Here is a 19,477-nt window from a genome sequence, read left to right on the forward strand (position 1 = left end):
GAATTGGATCAAATCGGTTGTCGGTTAGCGTTAGGTCGGGTTCAGGTTTGTTACAGGTCACTAGTTTCACCCCATTGTTCGGGTACAGGTCGGGTTCAAATCATTGCATGTTCAGGTCGGGTTCTTGAGTTGGGTCCGAATTAGCATTTAGTAGTTTTGTTTGTCAACCGTAATATCAAATATTCTTAATTGTAAAAAAGAACCCTTATTTTTAATAATTTTACAATTAACAAAATTTTGCCTACATCAACAAGGGTTATAACACAACAATTATGTGTTAAATAGGGGATGTGACCAACTAGTTGATTCAATATTGTTTCCACCAAATACAAAAAATATTGTGCACTTGTTGGATAATTATATTTATGATAACTTGAAAAATCAAATGGCGTTGTACTAAACACACTTATTTTATTAAAGAAGGTATTGTGTTAGTCCGGACTTTCGTCAGTCCGAACTGACAAAATGCAGATTTTTAATATCCTCAATTGGCGGGATGATATCCTCCATTAGCTGAATAATGATATCCTCCATTGGCTAGATGATATCCTATACTAAATGGATGATATCATTTATTAGATATATGATATCCTTTATTGGCTGAATGATATTTTCTACCTGGATAATATCCTCTATTGTCTGGATGATATCATCTATTTACGGGATGATATTTCTACTACCTGGATGATATCCTCTATTAATTGGATGGTATCCTTTATTAGCTATGTAATATCCTTTATTGGCTAGATGATATTTATACTACCTGGATGATATTCTTTATTAGCTATGTGATATCCTTTATTGGCTAGATGATATTTATACTACCTGGATGATATCCTTTATTGGTTGGATGATATCCTCTATTTGCTGGATGATATGCTCAGAATTCAACATACAATCATATGGGGCAATCAATTTCAACAATTATACATCACATAAAAAAGCCCCAATTTGATTTTTGGGTATTTTTCAAAAAAATCGAGAATTAAACGCTCTCTCTCTTCCGCCATGAATGACCTCGATTCTCTCCATTGCCATTGATGTCGTCATTGTCATCGTCACCTACAAGGGGAGAAGGAGATCCACCATTGTTGTCATTATTGTCTTTATCGTCATCGTCATCTCCTTCGACCGACGACACGTTAGGTTCGGCTTGGCGCACCCAATACTTTGTGTTTTAGTTATTAACGCATGTACTAAACTTATTTACTTTAGTTTTTAACATAGTAAATTGTTTTTTTTCTCACACTTTAATATAATAAGATTGATTAATGAAATCAATTCATACTCTCACTATTCATATAAAAAACAACTCATACATTATAATTCACTATCCCTCTTTTTTTAGTCTCAAAACTAGTTTGAGGACCGGGCAATGCCCCAGGTCATTTTTATATATAAAAAAACTATAGTAAATTCTTTTAAAAAATAACATTAATAAATTAAAGGGAAATATATTGATGGTTTTATAATTTAATAAAAAAAAATCATTTTTTTTATAAATCTTATTGAACATTAACAAAATTCATTATGAAATATGCAGTAACCTAACTTTTATATTTCATATTAGTTTGTTTTATCTGTTAAATGAATTTTTATCTACCATTATAAATTTCTTCAAAGTATAGATGAGCAAATGAAAGAATGAAGATTAAAAATTTAGCATTTATGAACATTAATTTTTTGTGAGGAAAAAATTAATGATTAGTTTTAATATGACATGAATCACATGACCCCACATCATTTATCAATTCATGACGACACGTGGCAAAAATGATGACACGTGGCATAATTACAATTCTTGCCTTGGGTTTATATATATATATATATATATATATATATATATATATATATATATATATATATATATATATATATATATATTTCAATTGGGTTAATTATTGGTTTAGTTACTTTAATATTATGTGCGACCCGTACTTTATTATAACTAGGTTAGGTCCCGTACCATGCACGGTAACTTTTAGTAATCGCTTCATATTAACAATACGTTTAATTATACAATATAATTTGTCTAGAATATTATGATTTATTAAAGAGTATGTTAGCCAATATATTTTTTAATTTTTATTTTTGTTTAACTCTTAAATGAGAAGAAAAAAAAATATTAAATAAGCAAAAAAAAAAAAAAAAAAAAAAAAACTACCTTGGGTACACCAATACACCTACCTCTATGTGAACCCGGGTATATATAAAGGTGATCGATGATTGGGGCATTTGAAACTATACATTTGTTAATGTGCATTTTTTTTATATACTCGATTTCACTAACAAATTGTATTGGTATCATTTTCTTAAAAAATGTCGGTTATTACATCATGTATGTCTCAAATTATGGGAAGAACGTGACATTTTTTTGTTGCTTAAATTTATAGCAGTTATATTTTTAAATTTTTGTGGAATGATACCTCAAATTTTTTATTTAAAATAATTTTAATATTTGATATTCGAACTACTGAGCTTCTAATATGTAATTAAATAAAATTAATAAAAAAATAAAATTCTTGTAATATATGACACAAATTCTATATATATAAGAAAAATTACCGTATCTACTTATGTTTATATAGTTGACAATAGATTATAGAAATATACATCAAATCTTTTATAATCTTTTATGTATGTATAAATTTTCTACTCCGTATCTTTTTTTCTATGTAATGTATAAGATTATTTTCCATAATAAATTTTCTTTAAAAAAAAAAAAAACTTAGGACACACCAGAACATGACATGTGTCATTGCTAATTTGCTGGTGTGTCTTTTAGTATATAGTTATTGATGATTCATTTTTCTTTGACTTAATAATTTTCACATTGCCTAGATCGTGTCTGGGCTACCGGCCTATGTTTTTATAATGCATTATAAGTAGAATTTACAACACTATTGTCTCTATGGGCCTCTCACTCCAGGCCCAATACTTATTCTATTTCGGAAGATAAAAATGTTTTAGACTTATTTATCTAGGGTCTGTTTTGATTAATTAAACTAAGCTGAGCTAAACTGAACTGAATTTATTGGAGGTGAATTGAACTGAACTAATTGGAGCTAAACTGAACTTAATTGAACTTTGAATATTTTATAAGAGAAGAAAATTAAGAACTCAAATGAATTGAACTGAATTTATTGGACCTGAACTAAACTGAACTGAAAATTAGCTGAAGGGAACAAATCCTTAGTCCTATTGCAATGGGGCTACATTTTATTTAGGTAACTATGACATTCCCTTCCTCCTTATAGTTTCCGGACCTCTTAAAATATTAACTGATACGTAGAAATAAATAATCAGCTGCCAAAGTGTATATTTCATAACTGTTTTTAAGCTAATTTAAAAACGTTGGCTAAAGTGTGTATTTTCTAAGCAACTACTCTTGATGAATGTATCTCAGGTGGTGGATGCTCTATGAAACTTTTCACCTCAAAAATTTTCTTAGAACGAAATGTATAATTAAATTGAAGTATCAAAAGACATAATTTATACAGTTATTGCTAACATTCATGTCAAACAAATTAACCCAGAACAATATAAAACATGAGTTAAGATTGTCAAAACACTGTTGTTAAAACAATGTCAAAATAATTTAACATAGAAAAAGTCATATTGACTTGATACATGGTGATTATCCCTTCGTTATCTTCAACAAGTGTTAGATGTCAAATATCTAGCTAATACATAATACAAAGGAGAGAGAAAATACTAGGAGAGAGAGTTAGGTGTTTTGACAATTTGACTTATGTCAGAAGAAGAGTAAAGAGCAATAAACACTACCTAGCTAACGGCCGTCATATGGCGTTAGATCCTACGGGGCAATTGGTAAACTAACGTGGAAGCTTAGTCATTGTAGATTGCCAATTCATCACAAGGAAGTTACCATTACATCCTCATAATAAATGGTTGAAATACCGTAAATGCCCCTAGATTGAAATTTTTTTAATCATGAAGATCAATAGGGATTTCCCCTACTAAAAGATGTTTCTGAGTAGCTGGGGTTGTTTCAATTCGCTTCATAATCTATCGATACAGAACAATTTGATCAAGTTCTCGACGAGGCATGATTATGTATATGCATGTGTTTCCTGATTGTTCAGAGAAGATTTTGAAAGTATATAGGGATAAAAGATTGAAATGTAGGAGTTTGGCATTATATAAGAATAAGGAAATTTTGACATTTGCTACCACTAAAAATACCATGTTTCACATTTGTTATCGGTTTAATTTTTTTTTTTTTTTTTTACTTTACTACCAACTAAATCAGAGTTTGCTAAAAATCACTACCACTTAACGGAATCCGTTAGAGTTCCGTTAAGTTTATTCAAAAAAAAAAAATTAAATAAATTTTCTTTAAAAAATAAGGAAAAAAAAACCAGCCACCCTCAATGGCCAGGAATGATGTAGTCTTCCTTGAATCTAAAGTTATATCTTGGGTATATATGTGCGGTAATTATGCTATATTTGTCAATTTTTGATATTCTGTTTGTAGTCATTGTTTTTGGTGTTAATATTTCTTAGAAAGGTTACGAACTTACAACTTGTGAGAATACTTTGTGCAAAAGGAACAAAAACATAGAAAGTTACATTTTTATCCTTGTTTTATTAGTAAAAAAGACAAATTTAACCCTATGAAATACATTTCATGTTTATCAAGAAGAGAAACTTGGAATTAACCAATGTTTTTATTGCCTAGTTATCTCTAGATTTCTTGGTATAGTCTAATGAAGTTTCATCGTCCATTAAATATGGGGGTTACTAAATGCCACAATAGAATTACTTAGGGCGCGGTATTAAATGACTCATTTACCCTTATAAGTTCCATGTTTGACATCATTCAATTTTTCTCACCAACCATACTCCTTCCACCACCAACACCCTAAACACCATCACCACCACCACCCTAAGGTTGCCGGAATCACCATCACATTAAACACCATCACCACCACCACCCTAAGGTCGCCGGAATCATCCAATTTTCTCACTATCTATCACACCAAATCAACCACTTATCATACCATAGTCACGTGCTATATGCGACTCCACCATGGCATAGTCGCATATAGCATGCAATTACACCATGGTGGAGTCGCATATAGCGTGCGACTACGCCGCGGTACAGTCGCATATAGCGTGCGACTCTACCACGGTGTAGTCGCATGTTACATGCGACTATACCATGGCATAGTCGCATACTATATGCGATGGTGTAGTCGCATACTATATGCGATGGTGTAGTCGCATACTATATGCGACTATACCACGGTATAGTCGCATATAGCATGCGACTACACCGTGGTATAGTCGCATATAATAACATGCGACCGGGTACAACGAAAATTGAAAAAAAAAAAGTCCGACATATACTTGACTCAACGGTTCGTCGTCCCCACCAAGTGCCTCCGATATGAACGCCGACCATCGTCGACTCATTTTATATGTCGTGGGTAGTGGATCATTCAAGGTGGAGCCGTGGTGTATGATGGTCAAGGTGGAGTTGTGGTGGACCAGTCAAGGTGGAAGTCGTGGTGGACCGGTCAAGGTGGAGTCGTGGTGGTGGACCAGTCAAAGGTGAGTGGTGGTATGGGTGGTGGAGCTAATGGTCAAGTTGGAGCTAAGACAAATTTAGTAGTTAATAATGGTTGGATTGTTATGTAATTTTCAAAATTATAAGGGGCATTAAAGTCTTTTAATACTATAGCTTGAGTAATTTCATTGTGGCAAATAGCAATTCACTTAAATATGCTTAAAAACAAGCTTGTAACTCTTAATGGCAACCAACCCAATTGAATGAATTTCTTGAGCATATTGGTCAATTATAGGGATTTCGGTGGGGTGGGTCAAGTAGGAGACTCGCCCCATTCCCGCCCTATTAAGACGGGAATGGGTCCCGATTTATTTGGCAGGTAGTGGAGCGGGGATAGGGATAAAAAGTTAAAAATCATACCCGACATGGGTGATGGGGCGAGGATGGATTTAATTTTAGTATGTACCCGACCCATCCCCGACCACTTCGTACCCGCCTCAAACACACCCCATATCCACATCTATATATTTTAAAAAATGTTTTATAAACTTTTATACTATATTATAAAAAAAAAAATTAAGGAAAATAATATATTACTATATAATAGACTTTATTATACAAAAAAATAAAATAAAATTGTGTAATAGTAACAATGATTTATTTTTTATATATATAACATTATAGTATATTGTATTTGGGAGGCAAGTCTTAGGTGGGGATTAGGTGGATATCCAAGTGAGGCCGTGAGGGACCTGAGGGTGGGCAGGGATGGTTTTTAAATTGTACATGTTGGAATGGGGAAATAAAAGAATTTGTGATCCACCTTGAGCATGAGGATAAAAATGTTAGGTGGGAATAAGGATGAGAAAGCCAACATCCGCCCCGTCTCACCCCACCCCATTGACATTTTTAGTCAATTAGTTTTACTTTCTCAGTGCATATGAATTGACTTAGTCCAACTCCAATAATCAAGTCGACTACTATTAATGACTTCATAAAGTATTAATCCATCCTTGTTGACATTTCAATGGTGTTGAATACAAGAGATAACATAATGAAGAAAATACTAGTAATAGATCTAATCATGTCACTCGGATTTACTATCCAAAAATGAATCGATTCTACAAGCTGAGTAGCCTATTCATCTCAATCCTCTCCTTTCTAACATATCGTTCTTTGGCTTTAGATCATTATTATAAAGACTGTACGCCTAGAGTATGTGGAAGCATTTCCATCTCTTACCCTTTCTACATTTCAGGCCTACAGAAACCCATCTGTGGCCAACAGGGTTTCGAAGTCACTTGTAATAGCAAAACTCATCTAATCATTAATCTCTCCAATGATACATATGCTATTCAAGGAATTTTTTATGAATTTCAATCCATGCATATTCTGAACACTGCCTTCATCGATGCTACTTTCAATTGCACTCTCGGTCTTCATAGCTTCACCTTGGATGAGAATAGATTCAAGTTTGCTTGTACACATAGTGAGGTATTCTTGCTGCAAGATTGCAACAATAAAGTTAAAAACAGCATAGGAGAATATAAGGAGGAGTCATGCATCTTTAATAATAAAAGTAGGGGCAATCTTATTGGCATATATGCACAAGGTAGAAATTTGAGTCAATTTGCTGGCAAATGCAAAAAAGTAGTTTCAGTGCCATATGAAGGAAAGAATGTAACTGATATTGACGGTGCTTTAAGGATGGGGGTTCAGCTGAAATGGAATGCTACTAATTGTAGAGAGTGTGCTAAAAGCGGAGGTAGATGTGGATATCATAATGAAACTAGTTTACAGATGCAGTGTTTCTGTCCTTATGGTGTTCATTCTCTGATTCTCATAGATGTCCGAGTAAGTTTCTATCTTTATGTCTCTTACTATCTCCAAGTTTTCTCTACAGGAATATATTTCTATGGTCTATGGGTTGAATTTTAGCCTCGTTGCAGATATTTTAAATTGATACAAACATATGGTGTTGGTTGTCCTTGCTTTTATAAATTCATTTCTTAAAATTGTTTACAGTTTACTGAAGATATTGGTCACCCATAATTTAATGCTTGATTTGTGTTTCCTGCCTTTTTGTGTTTATTCTTGATGCTTGATTTGTATTTCCTGCCTTTTTGTGTTTATTCTTGATGCTTGATTTGTGTTTCCTGCCTTTTTGTGTTTATTCTTGATGCTTGATTTGTGTTTCCTGCCTTTTTGTGTTTATTCTTGATGCTTGATTTGTATTTCCTGCCTTTTTGTGTTTATTCTTGATGCTTGATTTGTGTTTCCTGCCTTTTTTTTTCTCATAACCTATACTATGACTACTCATTCTGAAATACATGGGCATTAGGATTAGATTGTATCAGTTTCTATAACTTTATGGAAATTTCTTGACGAAACAAAACTAACAATGCAGCTTCCTTACATTATACTAACTCTTGTTTCGTTACTCCATCTATGATATTCAATTGTTATATACAACTCATCTAGAATACGGAGTAGTAGAAAAGTAAAACTTGTGACATTGGTATTCATTTCATTTCATTTCACTTCAGCTCCTAATTTCCCCCTCTCATAAAATATTCATTTCAGCTCATTTCAGCTCCAATCAGTTAAGTTCAGTTCAGCTCAGTAAATATGAACATGCCCTAAGAGTTTAAGACAAACTTATAATGTTGGTTATCCTTGCACTTATTTATTCATTTCTTAAAATTGTTTACCCATCATTTTAGATTCTAGATGCTTGATTTATGTCTCCTGCCTTTCTTCTCACAACCTATAGTATGACTACTCATTCTGAAATAGTGAAACACATGGGCATTAGGATTCTTAAGATATGCGGTCTCTTGATACAAAGAGACCCAATATTTAATTAAGTGGTCTCTTATTCTATTTAAAAGAAAATAAGAAAATCATACTTTCTAGCGTTCTTTTTTTTATTGCACTATAAGAGGTTTCACGCTTGCCAATGCACTACTTTGACAATTAATATTTTTAATTATACTTTTGTAAAAATTATAAAAAAATTAATATTTGAAAAGTAGAGTCCAAGACGAATCTAACTAGATCTCACATGGTTATGTTCTTCCTAATAGATAAATCGCAAAAGATGGTCAAAGTAAATTAGGTGAAAAGTGTAAAAGTCGTTATGGTGCAATAAAAGAAAAACAGAGGAAGTATATGATTTGTGGTCAAAGTAGTCAGGGTTGTTTCCATCCTCTTCATAATCTGTCGATACAGAATGATCTGATGAAGTTCTCGACGAATCATGATTATGTATATGTGTTTCCTGATTGTCCTGAGAAGGTTTTGAAAGAATACAGGGAGAAAATAGTGGAATGTGGGAAGTTGGCAGTCTACAAAAATGACTCAAAATTGCAGGATTTGAAGAAAAAGTGTAATGGAGTTGTTATTGAAGTGCCTTACTATGATGAGGGTCAGACTAAAGGCAAAGTTATGGATATGCTTGAAAGGGGAGTGTTGTTGAACTGGAAAGCCTATAATTGTACTGCCTGCTTAGAAACTGGAGGGCATTGCGTGTTTGATGAGCCTAATAATCAATTCAATTGTTTCTGTCCTGATCGAACTCATTCTCTTTTTTGTACTTCATCGCAGCCTCCTATTCAAGGTAAGAGCCTATTTAGTTCACCATATTTTGCTTATATAATTTAGGAAAAATTCATTTTATAAATCCCAACTTTGGGCGTTTTACTTTTAAAAATCCCAATTACGCGTTTTTCCTAATAAATCCCAACTTTTAGGGGTATTTTCTTTCATAAGACCCAAATGACCTGTTACCTGAAGAAAAGGTTAACTTTTTAATTTTTTTTAAAAATTGTCAATGTGTCACACAGTTAGTGGCTCAAAAAATAAAAATTAGTAATTGTTTTTAAAAAATCTGATTTATTTTTTTTTAAAAAAAAAAAAAACCAACTACCCAGCCCCCTACCCAAACCAGCAGCCTCCATCTCGGTAAACAACCAAGACCCGACACCCGACCGGTAATTCGTCCCCCACCCCTGTAAACACCTCCCGTCACTCCGGAATTCGGCGCCCAGCCCTCCCCTGCCTCAAAACCCACCCCTATTCCTTCCCCCACCCTCGAAACCCTCCCCCCTCCCCATAAAACCACCCCTCCCCAAACTTCCACCCTCGAAAAACGCCCCCTCCCTCCCCGTGGGTCGATTTCAGGGGTGAGGGAAGGGAGGTGGGGCATTTTTGAGTGTGGGGGATTAGGGGAGAGTGGTTTTACGGGATAGATTTAGGGAGGGGGAGGGTTTTGCGACGGTGGGGGTTATTTTCCGGCAACTAAAAGAGGCGGAGGGTCGGGGAAGGTAGTATCGGGATGGGGGAATTCTGGCAGGGGACGGAGGGATTCTTCCCGGGGGAGGGGGGCTGGTGGTTTTGAGGGTGGGGGTTGCTGGTTGTTTATTTTATTTTATTTTATATTACATTTTTTCTGATTTTTTTTTAATTTTCAGATTTTTTTTTTAATTTCTGATTTTTTTTTATGTTGAATTTTCTGATTTTTTTTTAAAAAAAATTATGATTTTTTTAATTTTCTGATTTATTTTAATTTTCCGAATTTTTTAGACCAATTAAAGTGTGACACGTGGCCTAGAAACCTAAAGTAGTAGGTTTGGTGACCTGCTGGGTCCTCTAAAAGAAAATGGGTATGAAAGTTGGGATTTTTCCAAGATAACACATAGTTGGGATTTTTTTAAGTCAACCGCCCAAAGTTGGGATTTATAAAATGAATTTTTCCTATAATTTAATATAGACTAGTATTTTATAATCTGATCTAATCTAACCTATTTTTTCATATTTGATTTGATTTATTTGACTAAACTTTAACCTTAAATGTACATTAATTTTTTAGAAAAAAATATAGGAAAATTTGTAAATATTAATCCCAACTTTGTTCCATTTTCTTTTAATAATCCCAACTTTTGGGAGTTGTTTATTTTCTTCAATCCCAAACCGGTCAACAAAAGTCAATGACCTGCTATCACAAGTTACGTGACACAAGTCACATTGTGATTGGTCCAAAAAAGAAAAAAAATTAAAAAAAAAAGAAAAAAAAAATTAAAAATGAAATCCCCACCCATCCCCTCCACCACCGCCTACCGGTTTCCCAAACCCCAGCCGCCCCTATCCACCTTAACCCACCGGAAAACTTACCTAACCCCATTTACCCCACCGGCAAACCCAACCCAACCTTCCCGTCGGCCAGCCGCCACCACCTGCCATTCCGTTCACCCCCTCTCTCTCCTCGAAACAACTAATAAAAACCTCCCTTGCGGCTTCAAATAGTTCAAAAGCCCACGAAACCCTTTCCCCACCCACGAAACACCTGTCTCAAGAGATTCGAGGGTTGGGGGAGGGGTTTCGTGGGCTTTTGGAGCGGCGGGGGAGGTTTTAAATGCTTGCATCGAGGAGAGATAGGTGGTTTTCGGGGATGTGATTCAAGGGGAAGGAAGGGGAGGGGACGACGGGACAGGAGGAGTGGTGGCAAGGCGGCAGCGGGAGGAGGGGTACGGTGAGGTTTTCTGACGCGGGAAGGGATTGGGGCTGCTAGGGTTCCGGTGGGCGGTGGGGGCTGGGATTTTTATTTTTTTTTTAAATTTTTTTGCTTTATTTTGTTTTATTTTTTTGGCTAATTGGATCTCAACACGTGGCAATATAAAGAAAATAACCTTTTCAACCGGTAACCGGTAAAAGGGATTGAAGAAAATAAAAAACCCCCAAAGTTGGGATTATTCTAGAATAATTCAAAGTTGGGATTATTAAAAGAAAATGGAGCAAAGTTGGGATTAATATTTACAAATTTTCCAAAAATATATATATCAAATGAAATCTTGTTAAATTCGTTACAATTTGCCTTTCATAGCATTAAAGATATTTAAAACCGGATATAGAATAATTGTATGTCAAAACTTATTATTATTATTACTACTACTTCCATATAGATGATAAGGTATGTCAAAACTTATTTTTAAATAAGTCGGTACAATTATATGAATTATAGGCAACTCTAAACTTATTTTATAAGCTTATAATTATATGATCACATTGCACTGAAAAGCTTATAATTACATCAAAATGGAAAAAAATGATAATTCAAAGGGTACGTCTAAACTTATTTTTTCTGATATGATTTGTAATAAGTTTTTTTTTTTTTTTTTTTTTTTTTGGAGAATTGTAATAAGTAAAATCAGGTGAAGTAAACATAGTCTTTTGCATAGGAGTGTCTATGTACGCATGTGTGTGGAAGTGTGATGTGCTATGATGATTATGTAGCAAAGTAAATGTGGTTGGAAACGAGTTTAGAGAGTAATGCGAGTGAGGAATGATGTAGTCTGTTGGTTATGCTATCTTTGTTTTTTTGTCAAAGATGTGTCTATGTAGGCATGTGTGTGGAAGTGTAATGTGCTATGACGATTTTTATCCATTTTAATTGGTGCCAATGATTTCTTTATTAACTTAATTAGTTTGGAGGATTACATTTTGTAAGCTCGAGAAATAGTTATTCTTAATATCCCTAATGTTAGTAAATTTGGACTGCTTGATCAATTAGCATAACTGAAAAAAGCAGCTTATCGATGCAAATATGTACGTGCTGAGAGCTAATTAAGCATCAGAGTTGCTCTTTCTATATCACCATAAATTTCAATTTATTCAGACTGAAACAATCGTACAGCATTCATAGTGACCGTGACTTGTTATGATTACGCCATCATGAAATCCCATGATGATCAATCACTATATGTCATACCAATCTGCCTGACTGCTTTCTTGATTGTGTTATTAAAACATTCTCTTTATATTTCTAATTGCTAATGTATCATTTGCGTTTATAATGGAGAAGCCATGCCTTTATTTAACCAAGACTAGTAAAATATACCTTGATTAATTTTTCATTAACTGAGTGTCTGAGTTAAGTAATAAAACTATAGAATGCTGTAATAAGTTTGTGTTTAGTTGAGGCCGTTACAATACTCATATGTCATTTGAGCTGCATGATGGAGAAGCCATGCCTTTATTTTTCTTGCAGAACCTTGGATTGCAAGAGTCAGTTCACTCTCAGGTAATGAATTCTCGTTTGTTTTTACAGTACATATCCTTTACTAAGGTGACTTCTATGCTCTGCAAAACACTTGATACAAGTCATACAACAACAGCTTTTACTATGAAATACTTATCAGAGGGTGCCCCAGTTTCTCACGATAAGAAACAGATTTTGTTTCTCACATTACATTTTCGTAAATAAATCAACAACTTTATTCAACTGTGGAGCCCACAATAATGAAAGAGTTATTGATTTATTCACGAAATTGCCCCCATGAGAAACAAATTTCGTTTCTCACCAAAGAAACAGGGAATTTCTCATACTTATCATGAATTCCATCTTCCTTAGTAAAAATATATTATTTGTATAGTGTGCACTGGTGCAGTCATGCAGATGCTAACTGCAGGGTTGAAAGATAGAAAATGCTCTCTTTTATTGTGGATTTTAGATCTTGTATTATTGCTTACCAGAATTATAACTTGTTTTTCTCCATAGTTGTATTAGGTTCATCACTTGGGGCTGTGGTTTTGGTCACTTTAATCGTCATCATTATTTGTGGAAAACGAAGACAACGAACAAAAAGATTTACAGCTCTGTGGAATAAAGGGACTGCAATGAACCAAAATGTGGAAGCTTTTCTAAAAAGCTATGGATCTTTAGCCCCAAAAAGATACACCTATAGAGAGATAAGGAAAATGACCAGTAATTTCAAACACAAACTTGGTGAAGGAGGCTACGGTGCTGTTTACAAAGGAAACCAACATGACAGTCGTTTGGTGGCCGTAAAGAAGTTAAAGAAGTTGGAAGGTGATGGAGATGATTTTATCAACGAGGTTGTAAGCATGGGTAGAACTAATCATGTCAACATTGTGACCCTCTTAGGCTTTTGTTTTGAAGGAAACAAACGAGCTCTTGTCTTTGAGTTCTTGCCCAACGGATCTCTTGAAAAGTTTATATATAGTTCAGCAAGTGGTCAGTCGTTGCCATCAAATACATTATACAGCATTGCGGTTGGAATTGCCAAGGGACTTGACTACTTGCATAGAGGTTGTAATACGCGAATTTTACACTTTGACATTAAGCCTCATAATATACTTCTTGATGAAGAGCTCCGTCCAAAGATTTCAGACTTTGGTTTGGCTAGACTGTGTTGTCCAAAGGAAAGTTTGATATCAATGTCAGAAGCAAGAGGGACAATTGGTTACATTGCCCCAGAAGTTTTCTGCAGAAATTTTGGTGGCGTTTCTCATAAATCAGATGTTTATAGCTACGGAATGATGCTCCTAGACATGGTATGTGGTCGGAACAATGTAGTTGCTGAAGCACAGCGTACTAGTGATATGTATTTCCCTGATTGGATATACCGTCGATTGGAGCTCAGAGATGAAATTGAGAACGATGGGATAATAGAAGATGATGAAGCGAAGCAATTACAAAGAAAGATGATTTTGGTGGGCTTATGGTGTATACAATCATATCCTTCAAATCGACCACCAATGAACAGAGTTCTAGAAATGCTAGAAGGTCAACTTGAGTCACTACAAGTGCCACCAAAGCCACATCTATCATCTCCTTCGAATCCCATTTTCAATTCTTCCGAAAATTCTTTGTTAAGTATGGGAAACTAGATTCTACAAGGGTTGCAACCTTGAACTAAAACTTAATTTTACCAGCTGGGTGGTGTTGCTAAACTAGAAGCCAAGATTATCATGAATGCATTTTAAAGTTTGCTATATATCCTTTATGCTAAAATTTGAACTTTCTAATTTAATGAAAAGAGGTCTGCTAGACTCTGAAGAAAGAGTCAATGCTGAGACAAAGTACAATGTGAGCTCATTAACTTCCCTTTATATTTATTCTATTCTTTGCGTTTTTTGCATTTAGCGTGGGAAAATAGAGTACCCTAAAAAAGAACCAAATCTAAATTCAAGGGATAAAACAATACTGCAGGGTGTTAAACCATTTCCTCTTTTGAAATGATGCTTGGCTTAACTAAACCATCAGTTACCATTTGAGATAACCTAAACAACTAAACTAATATTGACAAATCAAAAACAATTGTGCCAAATCCGGAATTCTCCTTCCTCCTAATGGCAACATCCTATGCAAATCTAAACCAAAAGGATAGCAGAAAAATGGCACACAAAATCCAATTATTAAGAGCTTATGAACATATTCCATATCAAATCATTCTATGATATAGCTTCAAGAAATATTCAGAGAATAAAACATAAATAACATTACTCTGGTCAGACTAGGAAAATGTCAATAATGGTATCTAAATTGCAGTACCTTTCATTTATCTTGAACCGAAACAAGGCTGCCAATTAATAATTCCATTCCCCTTCTATTGCCTCCCTTTGGCAGCTCATGTGTCGCGATTCTTTTAACATCTTTGGACTCCAATCGTACCAACAATAATCCCCTTCATATAACTCTAACAAAATTCTTCTATCATCTTTCATGTAAACAAAAGGTCTAATCAAATTATAAGAATTCAGACTCCTAATCTCCGGCTCGCAAATACTAACCAACATAACCCAAGACTCTTTGTTTCCGTACTCCTTCATTACCCACAAATCAACCTTTCCAATTACCAAACCATCAAATCCACAAAATTTGAACGCACATAAACCTAAACACCCAGGTAACTCTGTCAATTTCACAGTAACAAACTTGGAACCATAATTCGGGTAATCGATATGATGCGAGAAGCTCTCAGTTTGAATATCAAAGATAACAATGAACTCCATAACCTGATAATGCAAAGCACCATTAACAAGAACACCATGACTACCACGATAACAATATTATGGAATCCCTTCAATACATCTCCATGAATTATCCTTCAAACTATACACTTGACCTTTAGTGTTATACTTATACAGTGCGAATTTGTGAGAGGATTGTATAGAAAGACATCGTTGTTGGAGAGTTGTGGTAAAATTTTGAAAAAAAACAACTCTTAAATCTATTATAACTTTACGTGATTAAAATTGTTATTATATTTGTTTTAAAATATTAGATAAAATTCATAATTTTTACAGATAATATTTTGTATTTAACTAATTTAAATTTTAAAATTTCATTCGCCAATTTTGCTTACGTGGTATTTGAATTCTTTAATTGTAAAAGAAATTAATAATCTTTTATTTAATTGGTCACCACTTAAATTTATAATCCTACATGACGCGCTAAGAAAATTTAATCCTACGTGGCTCTCTAAAAACTCGGGAAAAACCCCTTTATATATACTAGTTTTGTGCCCCGTGCGATGCTCGGGTTGTTTATGTAGTCAATTTAAATCTATACAACGTGGCGCGACACTCAAATTTTATTTTATTGAAAATAAAACTCTAAATTAACTATTTTATCCTAAAATTCTATCCAAATTTGATTCATAATAGAATTCTAAACTAATTTTTTTATCTTATGAAATGTATTTAAATCTATCCAACGTGGCGCTACACTTGGCATTGACACTTGGCGAAAAGTTAGAATGTCAAGTGTCGCTGCCTCGTGACCTGGCTAAAAGTTTAACGCTAGTTTTGTGCCCGTGCGATGCCCGGATTGTTTATTGAATTTTAAGATATATTTTTAATCTATATGTCAAATTTTAAAACGTATTATTGATACAAAATTAGTTAGCAATTGGTGTTTTTTTTGACGATTTAAACTTGTAGACATGTAATGACTAATAATGATAATATTGGTGAAAAATATTTCTTGACCCGTAACCTAAAATAATGACCCTACCTAAAATGACTGGTAACCCGACCTAATATACAAGTCTACACACAATAATAAAATTTTATTAGACTGTGAAGTATATTATTTTAATTGATTAGAATATATTATAAACAATAGATGTGCTACATTTTGAAATAATTCCTTCGCTCCATAAAAATATTATGATACAAAAAATAAATTTATATGATAATTTATGAGAGTTATAATCTAATTATTTTTTCAATAAAGATATAATTCAATGTGTACTTTCAATAAAGATATAATTCAATGTGTACTTTATTAAAAAATAAAATTCTATGATAAAAATATTGGTACTTTATAAAAATAAAACTCTAAATTAACAATTTTATCCTAAAATTCTATCCAAATTTGATTAAAATAAAATTCTAAACTAACTTTTTTATCCTACAAATTGAATTCCATAAAACTCTATCCTACGTGGCACGACACTTGGCGAAAAGTTGGAACGCCAAGTGTCGCTGCATCGTCGCCTAGATAAAAGTTTAGCTTTATATATTAGTTATATGATATGATATGATATATTAGATTGCAGAGTCACTTCACGATTTTTTTTTTTAATTTATTTTTTTAAGAACCAATAAATACCCAATACCCATCCCATTATATTATTTATTTTTTAACTTAAAAAAATCAATATGGATAATAACTACCCATCTCACTTTTTTTTTTCTTTTTTTTCTTCAAGGAATTGTCATTTTTTTTAAAAAAAAAAAAATTACTAGCATTTCACTTTATCTTATTTTCTTTCGCGTATAATACATATCGTGCATTAGCACGGATACACAATTCTTTTATCAACAATTACCATAGCACTCTAAATCCCCAACCCTTCAATTATATGCATATGTTTTGGGGATTGTCCTACAAACAATTTCCACTTCCCTAATCATCAAAATAAAAATAAAAAATACAAAATGTACAACACGTTACTTGCGCGACTGGCCTCACCGAATAGCTAATTAGCTCTGTTGTTATGAGTATTAATAATCGTATTAATAATGTGATTACACCTGCTGTGCTATGCTGAAATATGATATTATATGCTTTAATTGCTTAGAAGCTTAAAAAACAGGGTCTTACTCTTTTATGTCGGTGGTCACGCAATGCTATTATGAAGTTTACTTTTTCAAAGTTATAGAGGTTACCCGTTCAGTGTTATAGGGGTTACTCGTGTTACTCGGTTAGTGTCATATGAGTTACTATCTTGCTCTAGGAATTACATACTTCATTATGTTGCAAGTAGTTATTCGCTGAGGCCAGTTCCACAAAAACGTGTTGTACATTTTTTTTTCTTTTGATTATTAAAGAAGTGGAAAATGTTTGGAGGGTAGTCCCTAAAACAAAGCATATAATTGAAGGGTTGGGATTTACAGTACTATGGTGAATTGTTGATAACGAAACTGTATACTCGTGGTAATGCATGACATATATTATATTATGTACCAAAAAAATACTCGTAAAACAAAGAGAAATTTTAGTACGTAGTGTTTAAAAAAAAAGAGAAATGTTGGGGATTTTTGAGTGCTACAGTGAATTGTTGATAAAGGAACTGTATACTCGTGCTAATGCATGTCATATGCTATACTATGTACCAAAAAAACACAAAGTGAAATGTTAGTAGTAGTCCCTTGAAAAAAAACAAAAACAAAAACAAAAAGGAAATAGTGAATGAGTAGTTATGATTTATTTTTTTAAAATGATAAAAAAAAAAATTAAAAATAAAGTAGTGGGATTGGTAGTTAATTTTTTCTAAAAAAAAAAAAAAAAAATCTAATTGCATGAGAGTTGAGCATTGGGGATTTGGGGTTTTGGAGGCTTCTCATTAAAACGTCTCTTAAATTATATATAGGATTTTATTTTATATTTTTGTTGGGCCTAAGTCACCTAACTTATTGGGCCTCATGCACTTCTATAATAATAATAATAATAATAATAATAATAATTAATATTAATGTAGCAACCGCTGATATTATACTATTTTAAAATAAGACACATGTCATGTTGTCATTAAATATTTTCCCTCCAAAACAATAAATAATGTCATTATTTTGTATTTTTATTTTATTTTATTAAAAATTCTGGTCAATATCAAATTTTGAAAATTGGTCAATTCTATTTAATAATAATAATTTAATTTGTCTTCCTCAGATACTATTTCATCATTCATTTTTTCTATGAGCTTTATTTTTCTTTTTAATATTGGAAAAATTGACATAAATAATCTCAACTTTGCTCGATTCGCCTAAAATAATCCCAACTTTTGATTATTTTTTAATAATCTAAACTTTAATATGAATTTGCTTAAAATGGTCCCAACCGGTTATAAAACTTGTTATAAAAAGTCACTGACACGTGTCATAACGTGATTAGTCAAAAATATATATTAAAAAAATAATTAAAAATATAAACTAAAAAAAAATTAAAAAATAATTAATTAAGAAAATAAATTAATTTTTATAAAAAAAAACCTCCACTAGCCCAACATGGTAGTCGACAGCACCGCCGCCACTAGCACTGCCACCCCTAGCTGGCGGATACCGTTGGCGCGTTTCCCCAGTCAACGCTGCTAAAGACCACCTTACCAAACCTATCCCCTTCCCACGAACAACCCCTCCCCATGCAAATTGCCCTATCCCGATCCGCCATTGTCCTCACATTTCCTCCACCACGATCCACCATCCTCCCAAGTTCCCCCACCCTGACACACCACGATCCTCCCCACATTCCCCCACCCCGACGCACCACCATCCTCCCCAAATCCAGCTAAAATGTACGAAGTAAAAATTAACAAAAGTGATAAACCCAAAAAATCAAATAGGAAGTTAGGAAGAGAAGATGGGTAGGGACGGATTCGCTGGCGGGGGAGGGGTAAATGAATCGGCGGGACGGAAAGCAGCCAGCAAGGGAGTGGGCCAGCTAGGCGCTAGCGACAGTCGGGGGTAAGGTTTTGGCTAGCTGACGGCCTAGCGCCTGGCGGTGGCAGTGGTTGGGTTGGTGGTTTCATTTTTTTTTTGTTTTTTTTGTAATAATATTTTTAAGTTAATTAATAACATAATTAAACCAATAGTATAAATATAAATTAATTTGTAGCCAATCGCATTATGATACTTGTA

At 33.6% G+C, this 19,477-nt stretch overlaps 2 protein-coding genes across 2 annotated transcripts; both read left to right on the plus strand.

Moving 5' to 3' along the window:
- The first annotated feature begins 6,643 nt into the window (after positions 1 to 6,643).
- Positions 6,644 to 7,585, plus strand: LOC110727945 (LEAF RUST 10 DISEASE-RESISTANCE LOCUS RECEPTOR-LIKE PROTEIN KINASE-like 1.2). The gene is made up of 2 exons (XM_021907573.1): positions 6,644 to 7,387; positions 7,559 to 7,585. The coding sequence occupies exons 1-2, from the start codon at positions 6,644 to 6,646 to the stop codon at positions 7,583 to 7,585; spliced, it is 771 nt and encodes a 256-aa protein (XP_021763265.1).
- Positions 7,586 to 8,689: 1,104 nt separating this feature from the next.
- LOC110718711 (LEAF RUST 10 DISEASE-RESISTANCE LOCUS RECEPTOR-LIKE PROTEIN KINASE-like 2.1) lies at positions 8,690 to 14,316 on the plus strand. The gene is made up of 3 exons (XM_021897606.1): positions 8,690 to 9,152; positions 12,579 to 12,611; positions 13,089 to 14,316. The coding sequence occupies exons 1-3, from the start codon at positions 8,705 to 8,707 to the stop codon at positions 14,219 to 14,221; spliced, it is 1,614 nt and encodes a 537-aa protein (XP_021753298.1). The 5' UTR covers positions 8,690 to 8,704; the 3' UTR covers positions 14,222 to 14,316.
- The last annotated feature ends 5,161 nt before the right edge of the window (positions 14,317 to 19,477 follow it).

This window comes from Chenopodium quinoa, unplaced genomic scaffold (genome assembly GCF_001683475.1).
Source record: "Chenopodium quinoa cultivar QQ74 unplaced genomic scaffold, ASM168347v1, whole genome shotgun sequence".
NCBI lineage: Eukaryota > Viridiplantae > Streptophyta > Magnoliopsida > Caryophyllales > Amaranthaceae > Chenopodium > Chenopodium quinoa.